Genomic DNA, 19,464 nt, shown 5'->3' with positions numbered 1-19,464 from the left:
ACAATGATGACACGGTGACTCAAACCTATACTTGTGCAAACGCATTTCTATCACATTGGCAGAGAGCTGGAAGTGCTTATCGCGGCGATGGCAGGTCGGATTCAAGAGATTTAGCGTCTCCGAGCGCTGGCTCTGGGATAAAACAGGACGCCCGCTTCTCGCTGCCTCTTCTCTCCGGTTGTCACATAGTATCATCCTCCAAGTGCAAGGCATTCTCCGCGTTTTCAATTAAAGGGCTTGGAGATGCAGCTGGGATTCAGAGAGCTTCGACAAAGAGCAGCGGAATTTCACTGTTACACGTTTCTGCCGCTGCCAAGACGAATACTGGAGGCCCGGAGCAGCACATATATATGGAAAGTAAGTGGTGACCAGGCTTCTGCTCGCCCGTCATCTTTAAGTCATGGCCATCTGTCGTTCTTAAAGATTTGGAATTTGCGCTGAAATGAAATGAAAAAATCGAACTTCCTTGAGAGTGCACAAGCATATTTCAGCTTCCTTAAAGTTATTTTGCAGTCGGTGCTCTCTGGTGAAACGATTTCAGCAATGCAACAATAACAAACTTCTCAGCGGAGAAGTCAATATCAGCCAGAATGGTTAACAATACAATTATAACCTTGTCAGTTAGGAGTGTGAAAACTAATTTTCAGAGCCAGTAGCACGCATATTTTTTTACATTTACTTTTCATTCTGCTGTGCCCCGTTGCCCCGGTTACAAAATGGATCGCTTTGTTTTATTTTCTTTGTCAATTATACACCGATTAGGTATGTTTTGTTTTACACTTTCCATCCTACTGTGGCAGAATAATTTGAACCTGTGTATTATGTGAACACCTTAATTTTGAATGCACGCTAATAATAATATATATTTATTAGGGATGCACCGATACGCCTTTTTCACCACCGATACCGATATCTGGGGTTTAGTATCGGCCGATACCGATCCGATACAGAAAAACAACGTGGAATTATGGTAACAAACTTTAAGTTTCATTGTGTGGAAAAGACTGGGATCATTCTTTTGTACAAGGCAATATCAGACTTGACTTAAACATTTGTTTCCTATTTAAAATAAATAAATAAAATAAGCAGATATAAATGTACTGAATTACTTATTTATTTAATAATTGTGCACCAGTAAAACAATCTTAACCATATAAATATAACAAGTTTAACTGGTTCAGTCAGTGCAATTAGGGATTCAAAATCCAAAATAAAACAAAATAAATATTAAATAACAAATAAAGGAGCTGAAATTGAGAAAAAAACAATAGCTTCACTAACTTGTTTGGTGGAGTTTCAAAATAAATAGCGATCAGCTCTTAATATAGTTTAGTGCAAATAGGAATTAAACATCCATTACCGATATGGATCGGCACATTGTCACCGATACCCGATCTAGAATTTTCTTCGATATCGATACCGATACAAATATTGGATCAGTGCATCCCTAATATTTATAAATAGCACTAAGCTGAGGTTAATGCAGAACACATATAGTAGGTACGTAGGGGGTCTCTACTTAATGTCTGCATCAGTTTAGGCTCCTTGGCCTGAAAAACGTTGAAGATCCCTGTCCTACAGTCCAAAGACCCTAAATTACCTGTAGGTGTTCATTTTAATAGTCTATATACAGTATGTAAGACAGACACTTATAATAGACGTTGTCCTGGAAGTCATTCACCTTTATCTAAGTGTATTGTGGGTTATGCTTAAGCCTCCTGAATGAATGGACTGTATGGATGAAAATCAACCATAATCGCTGTGTTCTGCCCGTCTACAAAATGAATGTTCATGGCAGATGTTTCAAATGACGTAAAAAGAATATACAGTTGAAAAAACTATTTCGACACTAAACAGGAACAATGTTTTTAAAACAGGAAAACAGGAAAGCTTCCAGGCCTGACATTGTTATCTCCATGGCAAACCGTACAGTCTCTGCAGGATTTAGGTCAGAGCTCTGGAGGGCGATTTTAAGACTTTGATTTTCTCCTGAGCAAAATATTCTTTCAGGCTGATCCAGCTGAAACATCCACTTCTGTCACTTAAATCATTTTTTTTTTTTTTTTTTTTTGGCAGATTTCAAGTTCCTCTGAACTCTTCAGAGTAAGAAAAACACCTCCGTGTTTTCCTGCACCTCTGGTGCTGTTTGGTTGGAAATCTTCCTCTGGCTTTCTCCTCGCAAACTTTCTACCCTCAAATCCATGCAACTTGAATTTGGACTGACTGAAAATAACACATTTTCAAAGGGCTGCTATCTGTGTGTGTGGATGTTCTTAAGGAAATTTAATCCCAGCTGTCTTATTCTTTGAGCTCATGCATGGTCTCTGCCAGATCACTCTGCACCCACACTCACAGATCCTAATGGGCTGTGAGCAGTATCTGGTCATTCGTGGCGATCTCTGAAGCGAACATCGCTGCTCTATATGATTATTTTTTTTTTCTTGATCCCACTCACACTTGTGCTGCCCGAGCTGGCTGTGCATCCTCTTTGTCCTCCAGTTTTGACAGTATACCCAACTGTGGTGGATGCACTTAACCTTTTTCTCTGAGCTCACTTCTTTTGGTTACTGTGAGTGTGGAAAAACCACTACATAGAGCAGTCACTATGAGTGCAGTCTGCTTTTAATCCTCGGGGTAAACGTCAAAACATCTACAGGCTTGGTGTGGCTGATTGGTTCACCATGGCCAGCTTGGTCTACAGATGAGCTATCTATGTAGGCTAACTTTCAGAGCTAACACATGACAACTTTCTATCTACTGAACCACATCTAATATTGATACAGTTGAATCCTTTAGGTACGTCGTACACGCCGCTTATACTAAATGGATTTACATGTCATGAGATCATGACATTCTGCTCCGCGGTTCATGTTTGATAATGCTTGTACTGTATGCCTGGTGTTTCTGCGACCATACTGATCCGTCTCTTCACATTCATTTCCCAGTGCCTATAAAATATTGATGCGAACACAGAGCAGCATATGCGGCTGCATTAACATCAAACTTGGAGGGAGCCCCTGAAGCACCACCGGGAGGAGAATGTACTCCGGCGAGGGGTCGGCCCTGAAAGACGGAGCCGGTGGTCGCCATTGATTTTATTTCTGGCAAATGGTTCCACTCCCGTTTGATTCATGCGGCCTTAAAGCCGACTGACAAGTGATACAATTAAACGACAGCGAAATCAAATTTTCATGATCGATATCCATCTGTCTTTATGCAGTCCAGTCGATAACAGGTCTAGGACGGAGTGGGGGCTCTTTAATTGATACGAGTTAATCGATCATGATTAATCAAAGTGTGGCGACGTTTCTGGGTCACAAGTTGACTTTTTCAGTGGCTACATTTTCTACATAAGAAACTTAAAAATTAGTTTCCTCTTTGATGTAAACTATGCAGGAGTTCACTATATTAAATGGATTTAAGGTTTTACAATTACATCAAAAAGGGCTCACACCGAGACTCTGGGATTAGAGTGGAATCCCTGAGTCCCTGAGACAGTTTTCCCCCCGCTGACATTTCTCAGCATCAACTCCGAAAATAATTGGTTTCTTTGGTGGTTAATTGAGTAAAATGTAACTCTTCAAATTTGGGGATGGGATGTGTTTCTCCAGGTGAGCTTACCGGTCTCTCCCCATACAGGCAAGTATTCATCCTGCTGGATGTCCAACATCAGCTCCAGGCCGTTGCCCGTCCCGCCTTTCATCGTCACCAGCAGGGGTATTCCATCTTTCCCGGAATTAAACGTGTAGCATTTTCCATAGCGAGTGAATATCTGAAATAAATAGAGAGCGAGAGGAGGATTCAGGGGATAACAAGCCACAACGGAGTGCACTGCCGCCTGTGTCAAGGTAAAAGTAACAGCAAATGAGGGGATAGTTTTAAAAGCAGCTTAAAAGCACCTTCTTCAACTTCTTCTTGTTAGGCTGTCAAATCTCAGAGGTGTCAGTGTTAAGATGCTGCTGACTAACTCTGCCCTCGGTCGTCTCTGTGCTGCACGATATAGCAGTGTTTGAGTAAATATTTCAGTTAGTCAGGAAAGTTTTGTTTCAGAAGAGGACGTGTTCTGCGTGAAAAGTTTCACACGAGACATCGAAGCAGGTTGGCACCAAAGTAGGAGAAAGATTAGCTGAGGCATTAGAAAGGAGCATCCCCAGCTTTACAAACGACTTTTTATTGCAACTTAATGGCGAACCTTAAAGATTCTGTCTTATTTTACAAAGTGAAATCAGAGAGCGCCGTACGTGGCATTGAAAAACAACCGAAGCAGCCGTATGGAATTAAACTGTGCAGGCTGACACACGTATGTAGCTGCTTTGATCTGTCCAACAGTTCAATGCCTCGTTGAGAAGCCGAACACAGGGAAGGCTGGGGAAAATTATTCAGCAATCAAACGAATCCTTGAGCAAACTATTTTCCGCTTCAAAATTCAAAGTGATTCAAAAGCTTCTTGTAAAAAATAAAAAAATTAAGATTCATAAACTCAAGATGTTCCAGATATCTTTCTAAACCACATATCTGCAAGAACAGGTGGATTTAGTTAAAACTAAATATTGCCCATCCTCAAACCACAAAGCTTGTGATTAGTGTTATTAGTTGGTCAGCCATATATACTATATATATGTATATATATTGTACAAGTGCATCTACTGGAGAGCCACTGTAGTGTTCAGCCAGGAGCTGTGACCTATTGGCAAAGACATGATTGCCAGTGAACTAATGGATGTATAATCAAATCATAAACATTAGGAAATGGAAAGCCATGGATAGGAACCAAAATGAAACAGTGCTCTACTCTGTTGTCAAGCGGCATGATTGCGAGCCCCGTATCAAAGCATTTTAGCTTACAATTAACTTATCATTAACCTTCAACATTTTGACATTCATATGAGGAAGCAGAAACAGGAAGCAGTGGAGAGGTTTGAAGAGGACAAATAACAGAAAAGTAATAACTGGAACAAGCCCGTTCTTCTTTTGTCCTCCATTATTTCTGCAGATCCTAAGGAGCTAGCTAAGGATTCACTGGAACACAGAGGCACAGTTAGCACCACAGGCTTTTGACTCGGTTTCTCGCTGAGACTGGCTAAAAATGCTGCAGCTCTCTTTGTTGTGAACGCGACGTGAGGGCCCCGCTAACACGTAAGAGGGCGTTTATTACACGGCCGACTCATGAGTCAGACATTAGCGCTTCTTGACAAATTTCTCAAATGTCACAAACACCAGATGCACGGAGCGGAACGAGAAAAAACTGCGCTCGTGCCTCACTGAGGAAAAGTCGGTATGTATAGCGAACCCCGCTCGGCCGAGTGTACGGGAAGGGATGAAGAAAGAATATCACGACGGATCACCTCCCGTGGCACGGTTACATGGGAGCTTTTAAGAAGCAAAGTGGCGAAATGTAATAAAAAGTCTTCTGATGGGACACAGTTTGAGATGTGACCTTTCGAGTGCATAAGTGGCAAAAACTGACTGAAAAGCAGCGGCTGCGACGCCTGCGTATGTGCGCAGACTCCAGAGCAGGACACAAACATCAATAAAATGCCCCCTGAAATCCATCTGAGTCCTGGAGATGCCTCTCGCCATAATCAGATCACTGGTTATCATTACTCTTCGGAATAGAAAGGCAGGGGAATCTTGCAATAACACAGCGCCACCTCCATCTGCTCCTCAAAATATGTGACGATAACAGTCGACAGAAGCTGCAGAAAATAAAACAAGGCTGCTTTTAGCTTGAGAGTGGATTTTAAGCCGTATCCAAGCAAACCGCCGCTGCTTATTTCAAGAAAGCTTTCCCGCATTAAACCTCGCTAAGGCCGAATTTTTCCTAAGATAAGTTTTAACAAAAGCTGCTCACGCTGAATGGAATGAAAAGCATTTGACAGATGCACATCAAGAAAACACCCCCGATAAGAGTGCCGCGATTGTGCGACGCGGTGCACGTCTTTATTTCTCATTGTGCCCGCTCCCTAGCTCGCGCACACCATTTGTTCAAGAATATGAATGACTCCGCTTATATGCGAGCGCGTGTACAGTGTTTGCGTGCGGCCATCCCCTTCTTGCCATCTGCGTGTATGTGTTAGTAATGTGGTGATCGACTACAGGAGGGCCCGTAGTCAGAGTTGCTGTGGTAACCAGGAGATTGTGCCGGCTGCATTGAGAGAAGAGCTGCGGCCGTGGGTGCCGGTGGTGACCTTGGGGAGTCGGGCTCTTCATTGTGTTCGTGGCTCGGAGGCCTGTGCTCAGTCTCAACGCGGTTCCTCGCGTCTGTCTTTCAGGCAACCCGCGTGTCATTTTCACCCGTCCGTCTCGTGGCCGGTGCTCGTCAAAACACATCCCGTCAACTCGTCGCCGCAGAAACGAGCACCTTAAGATTTACAGAACCCCAGATGAGGCGGAAAGTCCAGCGTTGCACGGCGCGACCCGCAACCAAGTCGCCATTAATCTTTACTGCTCAAACATATTTCGCATTAAGGGAGATTTATGACGCCTAAGCGGCTTTTCCCGAACAGCTAAGTCGCGCATTGTATTCCGTTTCCCGCGCCGCCGAACACTGATCCCCATACGTTGCACCGTGAAATGAGAACCACCTAACTTGTAAACAACGGAAGATAAATATTCAGATCAAGCCCGCCTATGAGAACGAACGCCGGGAGAGACATCGCCCCGTCGTGTTCTCGCAGGGCGTGCGAAATGTCACGGTCTTTCTCTTCGATAAATAATTCACGGGAAGACAGCCTGACGCTGTGGAGATGGCCCTCGGCTATCCTTTACATGACAATGTGACAGGGATGCACAAGCTGTTCCCTAAAGTTGCCAGGGAACCACTTCTCCTTCCTCCTTCCAGATTTCAGGATCGTCGCTGAGAGTGAATACGCCACGAGTTATGACGGCTACAAGAACACACACCTAGCTAAGGTAAGCGAGCGCCACCCAGGTAAGAACAGGATTTGGTGATATCAATAAATGAAGTGTGGCAGCTATTTTTTTCTAGTGTTTCAATTTGCTTTAATTGTGTTTTGGCTGCTCAAGGTTGCAAACATCTTTCAGTCACGTCAGAAAGTTCCAACACAAACAGATCAAACTCGAACTGATGATGAGGTCTGCACGATATTAAGGGAGTTTTGTTTCGTCCGTGGAAGACGAAGCGTTACAAAGTACCTCTTGCAACGTATCACAATACAACACTTTAAGTCTTGTTTCGACAAAGAATGAGCAAAAATCTCAAAAAAAGACAATCTCAGCTCATGCAGTTGATTTCCGCGCTTGTTTCGGAGGCGCAGGTGAAAACGAACCGTGAGATAAGACTGTTCGGCCAAACCAAAGTCGGGAATAATCTCAATTCCAGCGCTCAGCTTTCAAAGACACAACGTCGATGAGAAGAGTCCTAGAAGTGGTCGGGATCACGGAAAGGGTCAACACTTGTAATTCCATGGTATCAGGGCGAAATATGAAAAAAAAAAGAAAGGTCAGGACCCTGAAATGATATTTGTTTTGTCTCTTTTTACAAATGTTTCTGTCCGTCACCTCCAAATTACCTCTCACTAATTATCATCAAGCAGGTGCGTGTTACAGGGAGCTGTGAGATAAGTACACAAATCGTTCTCCCTGTTATGAAGAGTCACACCTGTTCCCGTCCCTGCTGCATAGCCTCCTGGACTAATGATGCTACTGCTGTTAATGCCGTTTAGACAAATGAATGCGCTCACTCTGACAAACTGACGGCTTTGATTGAAAAGCTTGAAGCGTTTTTGGCGCCACTGCCGCTGCCACGGCTCTCGGCACAGACAGGAACGTAATAAAATCAACCCTCGCGTGGACTTCCCAGTAAGGATTTAGGTGCGGAGAGCCATGTCTGTGACCCGAGAGCCAGGAGAGACCTTCCTCATGAGAATTAAGTGTTGTGTTTTAAATTGCAGATGAAGAAGGACACCGAATGGAGGGTGGGAGGGGTGGATGGATGAATGGAGGAGGCCAGCGGAGCATATTTATAGAGTCTAAGTGAGCCCCAGCAATATGGGGAGGGTCCTAGCTCGCCTTCCTGCTCCACACCTCACTTCACAAGTGTGACGGACGCTATTGGTCTGACTCAGGCCGACAGCCTGTCTTGCCCGCCCCCGAGGCCAAAGAGGACGTCATCGATTATCTGCGCACTGGCACATACGTATTCAGAACTCAGACCACGGCACCGTGTTTACTGTGGAATGGGTTCCTTTTACTGTGGTCACCCCTAAAAATAGCACTGCTATAGATGTGAAGAGGGGGAAATGTATTAGTTTTTTCTTTTTGTGTTGCATGTATTATTTGGGCATACGGTTTGAATGAGGCCTGCCACTTAGGCCAGCAGCTTCAAGCAAATAACCCTTAGTCATGCCTGCTCCACAGCAGGACACCATCAGCCTGATTTCCCAACATCAGATCGTGCTTCAAACACCAGAAGAAGAATCTACTTAACTGAAAACAAATTTGGGTTAATGAGGTCCTCGCACATTGTTCCCAATGCTGATGATAGGAGGGCAATCAATGGGGCTGCAGTTTACCAATGAGGCCAACGCTAGCAGCACTCTATCACCGGTGTCAGTGATTGTTGTAAAGCCCCGCTAAATGAATCAAAAGTCTTCATTAGGGGCGGATTGGTCTCCTGGGAGCGCAGGATTGGGCGCACATTGATCCGGCGCTGATGGACAACAGAGGAGAGGACCCTGTCAGAGGGCTGCTGCCTTTTCACAATAGTAATAATGTCTGGTGTCGTCTTAATGAGAATAATTTGATAATGAAAGAGGAAACTGTGAGATGGCTTAAATGTGAATGAGAGAGAGAAGGAAAAAAATGAAGAGCTGATGCTTCTGAAGAAAATCACACCACCACTTTAAATCCTGTAAATCTGGGTTTAAGCAGCCGACGTGGTTATAAGGAGGAGGTTTGTTGTGGACTGCATACAGTCTGAATAATCACCACGAATAAAACACAGATATAATATATGTGCATATTGAAATATTTTATGGATAGGGCTTCAGGGGGAGACAGGGGTTTAATTGAACCGAGGCGCATTACTAACCAACAGTGCAGAGGATGGCGCATTGTGTACAGCACAGTAATAGCATGTGTTCAAAGCAAATTAATTACGTGGCCAGATAATAATATCTATTCTTGCGACAGATAAATGGTTCCGACGGGTAATTATTTACAGTTCACCTTAGCACTCGACCTTCTAATTGAAAAAAAAAAAAAAAGAGAGAGAGAGAGAGAGAGAGAGAATACATCCAATTCTCAAACCTGCATCAACCTGTTGGGAGGGGGGCGTGGGAGTTCCAGCCAAATAAACAAAAAGACCCGAACTTTCACTCACGGTGCTGAAATTGCGCGGCCCGCAGAGCTCTCCCTGGTACCGACAGTACAACAGCATCTCCTCCAGCTGGTGCCCCAGCCGGTCCAGCAGCTGCCTCATGGACGGCTGGGACTCCCGCGGAGGAGGGAGGAAGTGGTTGAAGTCCAAAATGCGAGACAGCGGGGACCAGGGCGGCTCTCCCCCCGCGCTCTCGTCGCCGTCGCCCCGCAGGGGAGTCAGCAGCTCCCTCGCAGCCGGGGAGACCTGCCAGTTCCTCCCCAGGAGCCCCAGCCACCTCCCCGCGCTGAATATGTCGCTCTTCTTCATGCGCCGCGGCAGCAGGAGGTTCTGGTTGCAGATGGTGACGGCGGGGAAAACGAGCCGCTTGGCGTACACCATGTGCGCCTTGGTGTAAACGGGCGACGAGAGCAGGTACCGCACTCTGTTGGAGGACCAGGTGAAGAGCAGCGCCAGAGCCGCCAAGAAAGCCAGCAGCCACGCAACTCTCCGGGGGTACGAGCCGCTGAGGAAGATGTGCCTCAAGCCGTGGAGGGTGGTGTGCTTCAAGAAGAGCTTCCCGGCGTCGGCCAGGGAGCCCGGCCTCGGCTTCGAACCGGACGAGTCGCACTGGCACATTTTGGAGGAGCGCCGGTGCGCGCTTGCAACATCGGTCCCGCTGTGGTCACAGTGTCTGAGTCTGAACTCTCCTCTGCCTCTCAGATGACTGCTGTTAGTCAGAGACTTTGAAGGGAGGGAGAGGGAGAGGGGGGGGAGAGAGGGAGAGAGGGAGAGAGGGAAGCGCACGCAGCTCTTCCCGGTCCTCTCAGGCTCCGAGCAGCCGCTTGTGGCGAGTCCAGAGGGAGGAAAAGCGAACTTATTCAGAATGATTTAGTGCGCTGCTGTGCAGCAACAGGAGTCCGGGGATTATTCCATCTAAATTACAAGCGGTTAGTCTCCGAAAACCTGGAGAAATTCCCCCGAGTCCATGGATTTAGTTAAAATCACCGAGTTATATTGTAATACACGTTCTTTCTGGCTGCCTTTAATTTGCACTTTCCGCGTCCGCCTCTTCCTCCAACCACAGAGAGAGAGAGAGAGAGAGAGAGAGAGAGAGAGAGAGAGAGAGAGAGAGAGAGAGAGAGAGAGAGAGAGAGAGAGAGAGCCACACTTCTGTGAAATATCCTCAGTGCGGTTTACTGAATGAAATCACTGGACTCAGGCCATTTGTCTTCCCCGTTCAAGTCCGTCTCTCACATACACACACTAAATATAATGTAATATAATGTTATATTATATTACAATGTAATGTAATATAATGCAACATATTGCTAATTTAAGTAATGAGTTAAATCGTTTAAAATAATGTGATTTCAGAGTACGCCGGATAAAAACAATCAAACTAAACATTTCCTTTCCACTCAGCTGTAGGTAAGTAAACAGGCTGACATCCCCAACTCTCAATTCTCTCACGTCTCAGTCAACGACGTGAAACGTCAGGAGGAAACCAGAAAGGTCGAGGTGCTGCTGGTAAATGAATTGGAATCACGCTGTGTGGCTTTGAAGCCTCTCTCTTAGTCCCAATGAGCCAAACTTATGTTTTTCTGACCCTGCAGTGGCTCGGTTCGGCTGTGTCGAGGGGAACATCTTTCAAGCTGGCTGAGGGGGTTTGAACGCACCATCGACGAAGCGTTTTGTGAGCACCATCTCCCTCTCAGGGGGCTTGGGTTAAGTGGTGGTTCATGCTTGGTCGGCCATCATCACACTGTGTTCCAATCCGGAGTAAAAGCCGGACACCACGCAGGCCTGATTCAATGCGTCTGCTGCCTGTTTTAGGCGGCGTGCGTGTGTCTGTTGCTGACTCTGAGGCTAAGCAGAGGGAGCTGTGAGGGAAATCGTGTGAATGAAAGGCGGGAAAGAGAAATGGAGCGACGCTTTGAAATATAAATCCTTTTTTTTTTTTTTTTTTTTTTTTTTTTTGAAACTGGGGTAATTGCTGAGATGTGGTAACACAGTGACAGAGAACTCAAACAGGCAAAGCACAAGTCTGAAAGTCAGGTTGGAAAAAAGCTCATAGTTTAGATGTTTTCATCAAAAAGCACTTTATTTGAAGGCAGAAGTGAAACCGATGCACCCACTACGCTGGTAATGAGTCCTCACAGTGAAAACAGCATGTGTAACTAAGGCAAATACAGCAGAAACATGTGGCCTACAAACGTGTCAGTCTATCGGATCAGAATATTAATAAAGAAGTTTAGAATTTAAAGTCTGAGTAATAATTTCAACATTTCTCCTTTTTTGAATGCAGCGATCAAGGCACGCACGCTACCAACCTGGAAACACATGAATGCTTTGGAAAAATTTAATTAAAAATAAAAAGAGCTGTCACTATTAGTGGCTTTGCTGGTGTGGTGAACTAAATTATTAAAGTAAATGTTTCACATTCAGTTCAGCTGAATGCAGAGGAAAAAGAAAAGTTCTGTGTTACTATAATTGACTTGACTTTGTTAGCAGTTAGGTCCAATAAATCCTTTAGCAAGACAAAGTCCCGTCCCTTCAGCTGAACCAACCAGGGACTTTTTTTTTTGGAAAGAATATGTACGTGTTGCAGGTCAACCGGGGCCTTTCTGTGTGGAGTTTGCATGTTGTCCCTGTGTCTACGTCCCCTTAACGTGGCCATAGTTGTGCATGTGAATGGTTGTCTGTCTCTCTGTCTTAAGCCCTGCAATAAACTCAGACTCTGTCTAAGCTAAACATTTAAATCCTCTTTTCAAAATGCCACGATCATTAAGAATTAACCCACTGCAGACCAGCTGATCATCATAACATGGTTCAGGTCTCCCATTTTAAATGATGAGTATAGACTACTGCCACCTGCTGGTGTGAAAAGTCATTTCCTTTGCTTTGCTCCAGACTCGGGCCACTGAGGCCCGGTCACGATCAGCCATGATGTAGTTTCTCCACACAACAGAGCTGCTGAACACAGGGGCAGATAAACATGGTGATCTGTTCATGCTTTTTTCAACGTAAATTCTAAAATAATGGGGGACCTCTTGTTTCCATGGATCCTACAGCTATTCTAGTTAATGTCGCCTACTTTCTACTGTGTCAGACTGTTATCTAATTATCTAAAATAATTAACCCGCAAGAATAAAATAAAATAAAAACCTATACATGCTTGTGAGCGCAATACCAAATGACTGATACTTAAAATGTATGCAAACCTCCAGTTTATTTATAAAACATTTACAAAACTCCTGTTTTTTACATTGCCCTCGCATGGCAACAGCAATGTGATTTATGCTGCACTTCAATTCACCAGCTCGGATGTTTTGCCTCACCACACACTGGGCGCACTCCTCCTACCCACTCCTCATAGGGAGGTTCTAGCTCATCACACCCTGCACTCTGACTACATATGAAATTCGAGGAACACGTATGACACCAGGCAATCAACAGCAGTCCAATCTCTCTCCCCGCGTTTCTGGGCTTCATGCAGGATACAGTCGGTTTGCTCGCGCTTTTCACTGATTTTCCCCCAGCGTCCACGGGCAGCACACGTCATAACGTCCCTTTAGAGAATAATCAAATCTTCCATTGAGGCGATTACTCATCTTTCAATGAGGGAGGTTGTCATGGAGAATGGTCGCTCAACTCGAGGGGGGGGGGTCTCGATCACTTTTAAGTGAGATGTCACCATCAGACACGGTATCGAGGAGTAGAATCTGACAATCGAGATGAGCTCGACTGAGCGCAGTCATGCTCAGAATGCTACGGACCTGCGAGAGCAGAAAAGTAGTCGGTTCGAGCTTGCAAAACTAAAGATGACTCCAGACTATATTTAACTTACATTTAATTACGCAGTGGGCGGCGCATCAGGATTCACAGTAGAGATGGATTCTGACACTCGTGGTATTTAACAGCATTTGTTCACGGCCGTTTCCCCAGCCAACTCATCAAGAGAAAGACATATCGGAGGGAGAGGCTCAGTGCAACAAGCTAATCCATCTGGGTGAAGGGATAATGATGTACTTGCTTGACAGAGAAACACAATCCCACAGCAAGTATAACAACAACAGAATTACAAATGCCTGGCGCTCCGAAAGCACGGTTAAAGAGTTTCACTAATGAAGCCATTACAAAAGCAAACAGGGATATTCAATAGGGGATCTTGGGCACATATCTTTAGTCTGTTAATACCTAAGCTGCGGTGACGTTAATAAATATCATGCTTGATTGTTGGGCTCCTGAACCAGACCATGAATTTACCAACAGATACAGTGGAGAAACTGTTTCAAACGCACGTTTTCCCGATTCGATCAAGAGCAAATAAAACAAAGAAAGAAAAAGAAATCTCATTAAAAGAGCAGTTTATTTGATTAGTATTGGGCAGGCTTTGGCTAAAAGACTATTGATTTTTCAAAAGTTAGATATACATCAAAGTTTGAAACTATAAAATTGCTTATTTCTTCAAAGAACGCAAGGCGTCCATTCACTTTAAATGGAAACACATGCGTTCATTCCTATAGTAGCGCAATTCAAGCTTCATTTGAGGGAGTGAATTGTAATTTCAGAGATGTTATTGAGACAAATCCCAGAGCTGCAAGATGATGTGAACCATCATTGAAACACCGATCATGCGGCGAGTAAATTTATAGGTGTGTGGTTGAGTTCAGACCTGTCAGCAGAACTACAATGAAAGAAAATACGGTGCAATTACGGGAAGACACTCAGAAATGTCAGTATCCACAGCAAACCGACGCTGTGTACTTCCACTGCACGCTATTAAGCACCACACAGTATTAGCTGCTTGATCGCCGGGAGCTAATGTGAATGAGAGTGATCAGTACATAGCTGTTTTTAGGATGGATTTGTGCTTTGACAGTTGCTCCAAATGAGAAAAGGGCTTCAATCGGTTTCAATCAGCGGAGCCAGTGAAGCCGTGAATGCTTTTAAAGTCAACTGAAGATGGATGAAAAAAAGACACTGACGTGCGCAGAGATTTAAGCTAGCTGCCTAGCCTAGCCACTAGGTGTCATATTAATCAATTGTTTTAGAAAACCGAAGGGGAACACATCTTCTGGCATCCAGTGTGTCCCATGGTCAGGGCCAAATTTAGTTCACAAACCAGTGGAACTTTATGTGTACTGTTAACAAATAACTGTGTGTGCAGTTCGACACTTGTTCTACTTGCCGTAAGCTAAGCTCCAACTCCGAATGGCTGCACCCCTTTTTATGCTGGCTTTATGTCACCTTATGTTATTTTTATGTCTGAAATCCTCCCCCAATCTTCTTCTCCTGTGAGTCACCACATGATGAATTTGTTGTACATCCATCAATTCCAATAAACTGGGTTGCACCTTGAATATTTCAGACTCGTTATGCCTTCATAACTTATCTCCTTTAAGGACCCTGTCACTTTTCCAAGGTCAAACACACAAACACTTACATCTGAGTAGATGTGTTAGGAATATGTAAAAGCTTGTGGCTGCGACATGGTTAGAATCCTTGGTGTTCATAACAGCTGTGAGTCTTGAGAACATTACTGCTCTGGATGACTGTAGCGTTGGTGTTCACAAGTCAACAAGCTAACATGTTGGAAATGTGAAGGTTTTATGAAAGGATGAGGCCATTGGGGACAAGTTCTAAAGTCTAATTATGTTGTACAGTTTTTCTATTCTCTTTTCATATGTTCTATTTTTATGCTTATTCAAGTGTTTTGTTGCACCACTGAGCAAGTGACTGGAGTCAAATTCCTTGTATGTGTTCACATACCTGGCCAATAAAGCTGATTCTGATTCATTAAACGCATTATAACAGGGGTCTTCCACATTTTTCAGGCCAAGGACCTCAAACTGATGGGCATGTCTGTGCTGACTGAAAGATGACGCCTTCTGCCTCCATTTATCCATCTACTAAAATATGTTGGATTCATGTTAAGTTGTTTTTAAAAATCTATCTCTGTCTATCTGGATGCATGCAAATTGTCACGCTCCTCACTGGCCGTGGAGTGGCAGAGAAGCATTTCTCATCACTAAGTACATGTAAATTGGTTGGTTGACAAGTCTGACTCTGCAGTGGTCATTCTGTAATTGGAAGAGCAGTCGCATGCCTGTCGAGGCTTGTAGAAGTCACAAGTCCTTAGCTGGTGCAGCTCCAGGTCCGTAGGAACGGTGAAGATCCATTTTAGTTTTGTAATATAATTTCATCCATTTGTGGGTAGGGTTTAGGATATTGGGATGGTTCGGTGAACGGGGAAGAGGAACCGTCTCCTGCAGGACGTAATGCAGTACTTCAACATGCACGAGTGGTACATTTAAGTGAACCGTTACGCACTGACCCGTGGATGTACTCCGGTAAAAACTCAATAAAGATAAGCTCCATAAGAACTGCCCGTTGAACGAGTCTGCAAAGCGGAATTGCAGTTACGGAGATGCTTAAAAATGTGGCTTCTTCATTAATTCCTTATCTGGAAAAAAAAAAGGGAGCGAGGGCCGAAATGTTAATTATCCGCGTGAAACGTGGATGCCGAGGAAAATAAACCTGGGTGATCCACTGTGTGTGTGTGTGTGTGGCGGCATGCGCTGATGGCAGAAGGTTTGTTTGTGAGAGAGCGCCGGTTGTGTCGAGGCACTTGGCACTTAATCAAACTGTCATTCTGAGTCCAGGCCGGGGTGGGGTGGACCAACCTGGACCTTGACACGTGCAGACTGAGGCCACATGCAACTACGAGAGCAACTCTCTACTTATTTCCATCACGTCCCTGCATTTCCCTCAATAATTATAATTTCGTCTGTTTGCTATTCTGCATTAAATTTTCCTTCGTCCTGGCATAACCAGCTTTATGCTACAAGTCAACACTACTCACAGATGCACCTTGGTTCCCTCCCCCTCCCACCACCACCACCCTCCTCTTCTTCTGTGATCTCCATATTCGCTCTGTTGCTCTCGGTTGCTGCTGTCGTTTCTGTCTCCACAAGCATCCACAAGGGTGCAGGCAAAAAAAAAGAAGAAAAAGGGGGAGATGGAGAGGTGGCGAAAGACAAAGGACGGAGGCACGGGGAGGAGGAGCAGGGGCAGCGGCGGCGGCAGCAGCAGTCAGCGTCCTGTGGCTGCGGGGGCTGACAGAGGAGCAGGTGGTGATTTAGAGGGACAATTCTGAGGATAATTGTGTACATGATCCGCTGTAAGGAAGAAATGTCACCAAAGCCACTTTTCCAATAGCCTCTCAATCTGCTGAGCTATAAGGTTGAATTAAGTACTGCGTCATTTAAGTGCCTATCTACTGTATAAACAGCGTGAGAGTCGGGAGAAGTGGCTCGCTGCAAGCTTGTGGACCCGCGGAGCTCCAGGCAGTGACACGGAAACAATGCTGGCTATTGTGCGATGCCGTCAACCGCACCCTGAGTGTGCTGGATCCACACTGTAAGCGCTGTGAATACACGTCCTTAGTTATAAGACAACAATAATAAGAGTATCTGACTATAGTTGAAGGAAGCAGCCTCCTACTAATCTATAAACATCAGTATAGCTCATGTTTGTGGGAGAATAATGCTTATTGGCGAACAGATGTTACTCTTATTGACTCTGAGTAAACAAAGGGATGCTGCACAGTTTTACAAATAAACGTCAGCTGGCTGGTCATTAGTAGTGGTATAGCGTGGTATGAGAGCTTAAATAAAATCTTAAATGAAATGCAAAATACATATTATGTAGTATAATTGGAAGATAAGATCATTCTTTATTTATCCTGCAGTGGGGACATCTGCAGTCTAAGCACAGCGCACACAGGGAAAAGAAACAGAAAATGAAATACAGTAAAAATCAGAGAATAAAAGACGACATGAAAACGTTCTAAATGATACAGACGTTTTCAGGTGTGGCCCAAACGACGGCGTATGTCGCTTCGATTTGCATGTTCACAGTTTTAATATCACAATTCTTGAATTTAAAGTCTATCGTCAGTTTCTTTACCATCCAACAAGTTGTTCACAAGTTGATCATACACAGGTATCAGTGGAACATATCTGGGCACGAGATTTAAAACCCCCAAATATCAGCACAAACGCGTCAGACGTGGAAGAGCTCAGTCACGAGTGTTAAAATTGTTGAAATTGTTGTGGTTCTTTAAAGCACATGTTGACCCATTTTACAGTGATTTTTTTTTAAAAAAAAAACCTCCACGGGGCTGTTTTAAGCACAGTGTGAAGCCTCAGAGCTGTTTCTAAAACTACCGTGTAAAGCAATGCTGTGGGCAATGATGCTTGAAAAGCACCAAAAAAACCCCCCAAAAAAACGGTAATATAACTTTGGTGTGCTCAAGTCAGCTTCAGAACAGATGGTTAAATACTGCGAGTATCTGGTTTCAGTTCGCCGGGCGCCAAGCTCGGCCGACCTGACGTCCCTCGGACAGGTTGCCGTTTCTCAGAGTGTGTAATCTGCGACGCATTAATATATTAATCTCAAAAAGGATCCAGGAGTCCTACTGTCTAAGCATTATGGGTGGAAGGAGCAGATTTATATTTACAGCCCACGGGGGGCAATAAGAGTATCGCTGCCTGCTCGGGGAAACACAGGGTGACACATTTAATTCATCTCGGCAGCATCGTGACAGCTGGGCTGGGGAGAGTTTGGGAGAGGGGGAAACGGTTTCTGATGAATGACTCGCAGAGTACGGCCGCTAGCTATAGCAAACAGTCTCCCACTCCCCACAGGCCTGATGCCTCCCATTTGCCGCTCCGGGGAGAAATGAATGAATGGCCCTTTGTGAAATAAATGGTCCCTTTCTGCCTGGCATTTACAAATGAATCCTTCTTGTAAAGCTAAACTCATCCATTTGTTTTATTAGTTGTGGAGGTGAGCTTCCTGTGCCACTTTCGTCAAAATTATGGTGCTGTCATCAGCACAAACAGTACCGGTGATTTAAGATATGTGTTGCCGGAGTGGCCGAAGCTAATTTGGGTTACCGAAAAACCGGCCGTATCAGTCGGATGCAAGGACAAATAAACAACCGCTCAAAGGAAAAGTTCGACGCGTGAATTCATTTTTACCGTGTGATGAAAAAATGAGTTACTTTCAGCAGGAAGAACTGCACCGTACAACGCGCTGGAGTTATTTTCTGCCTGCGCCGGCTCATGCTACGATAGGGACGGCGAAGACACCGACAGCTTTTTTTCCCCACACTACCAATAATAAGGACGGATCGCTGCGGCAATATTAAATAAAAATCCATAGCATATGAAATGTTTCTATTAATAGAAGCGGCCTTTAATATATTGCAACAATTGGCGCATAAGCCATCTGCACACACACACACACACACACACACACAGTAAGTAATCAGGGAAAATAATAACACGCCCACAGGTTTAACGTGGGCGTCCAAATGACATCAAACTCTTTCTGCAAAAATATTATCACAGAGAGAGTTTGCTTTAGAGTATTAATTCAGCAGAAGTACAGTGAGGAACTTCTCAACCGGTGGGATCCTCGGGAGACGTCCTGTAACGTTCTATTAATTTCAGTCCCTCCCTTGCGTTTAAAAGGAGCGTACAAACACGGGCGCCTGAGCTCCTATTAACCAGGAGAAACAAACCACTTCTTCCATCTCCTGCCTTGTTATTCAAGCCCTTTATCAGATTTCCTACGTGTTGAAATGCGGCGTTTGTTCTCCCGAAATCTGCTTTGCACCGGTTGGCGTTGGTAAACTGCCGACAAAAGGGTGAGCGCCTGTTTGTGCTGCACCTTATGTCAGGAGGATGTCAGACATGCACTGAAGGCAGGACTAACGAAGGAGAGTCCATCTCTGTGCGATGGGCTGACAACAGCGCCTGGGCACGCACACACATGCACGAACGCACGCACACGCACACACACAAACACAAACACAAACACACACAGGCCAAGTCCAAGGCTGCACAGTGGGTTGCACCTAAATGGATCTTTCATTTTAGCCTGCAGGAAAACGGACCCTCTGGAGATGCCTTTACTGAAAGCAATATGATGGCTGAATCCTTCCTTCCTTCCTTCCTTCCTTCTATGTGTGCATGCATGTACCCTTGCTAATTGCTGGAATGATTTATCTGCTTTTCCCGTCATTAATAACTCCTGGTTTGAAGCTGGCGCAACAAGGACGCCTTGATATC

General features: G+C 44.7%; 1 protein-coding gene across 3 annotated transcripts in view; it reads right to left on the bottom strand.

Moving 5' to 3' along the window:
- asic1b (acid-sensing (proton-gated) ion channel 1b) overlaps positions 1–19,464 on the bottom strand; it is a 152,789-nt gene that overhangs the window by 14,459 nt on the left and 118,866 nt on the right. For 2 of the 3 annotated variants that reach the window (XM_047582716.1, XM_047582714.1), the window contains one exon: positions 3,622–3,772. In XM_047582716.1, coding sequence (XP_047438672.1) covers positions 3,622–3,772 — 151 coding nt within the window. Of the gene's footprint in view, positions 1–3,621; positions 3,773–9,343; positions 10,418–19,464 lie in introns of those variants that run through there. The other variant, XM_047582715.1, reaches the window with a different exon arrangement.

This window comes from Mugil cephalus, chromosome 4 (assembly GCF_022458985.1).
Source record: "Mugil cephalus isolate CIBA_MC_2020 chromosome 4, CIBA_Mcephalus_1.1, whole genome shotgun sequence".
Classification (NCBI taxonomy): Eukaryota; Metazoa; Chordata; class Actinopteri; order Mugiliformes; family Mugilidae; genus Mugil; species Mugil cephalus.
The sequence above is the reverse complement of the archived record's forward strand: the minus strand, read 5'-3'. Positions and strand labels throughout refer to the sequence as shown.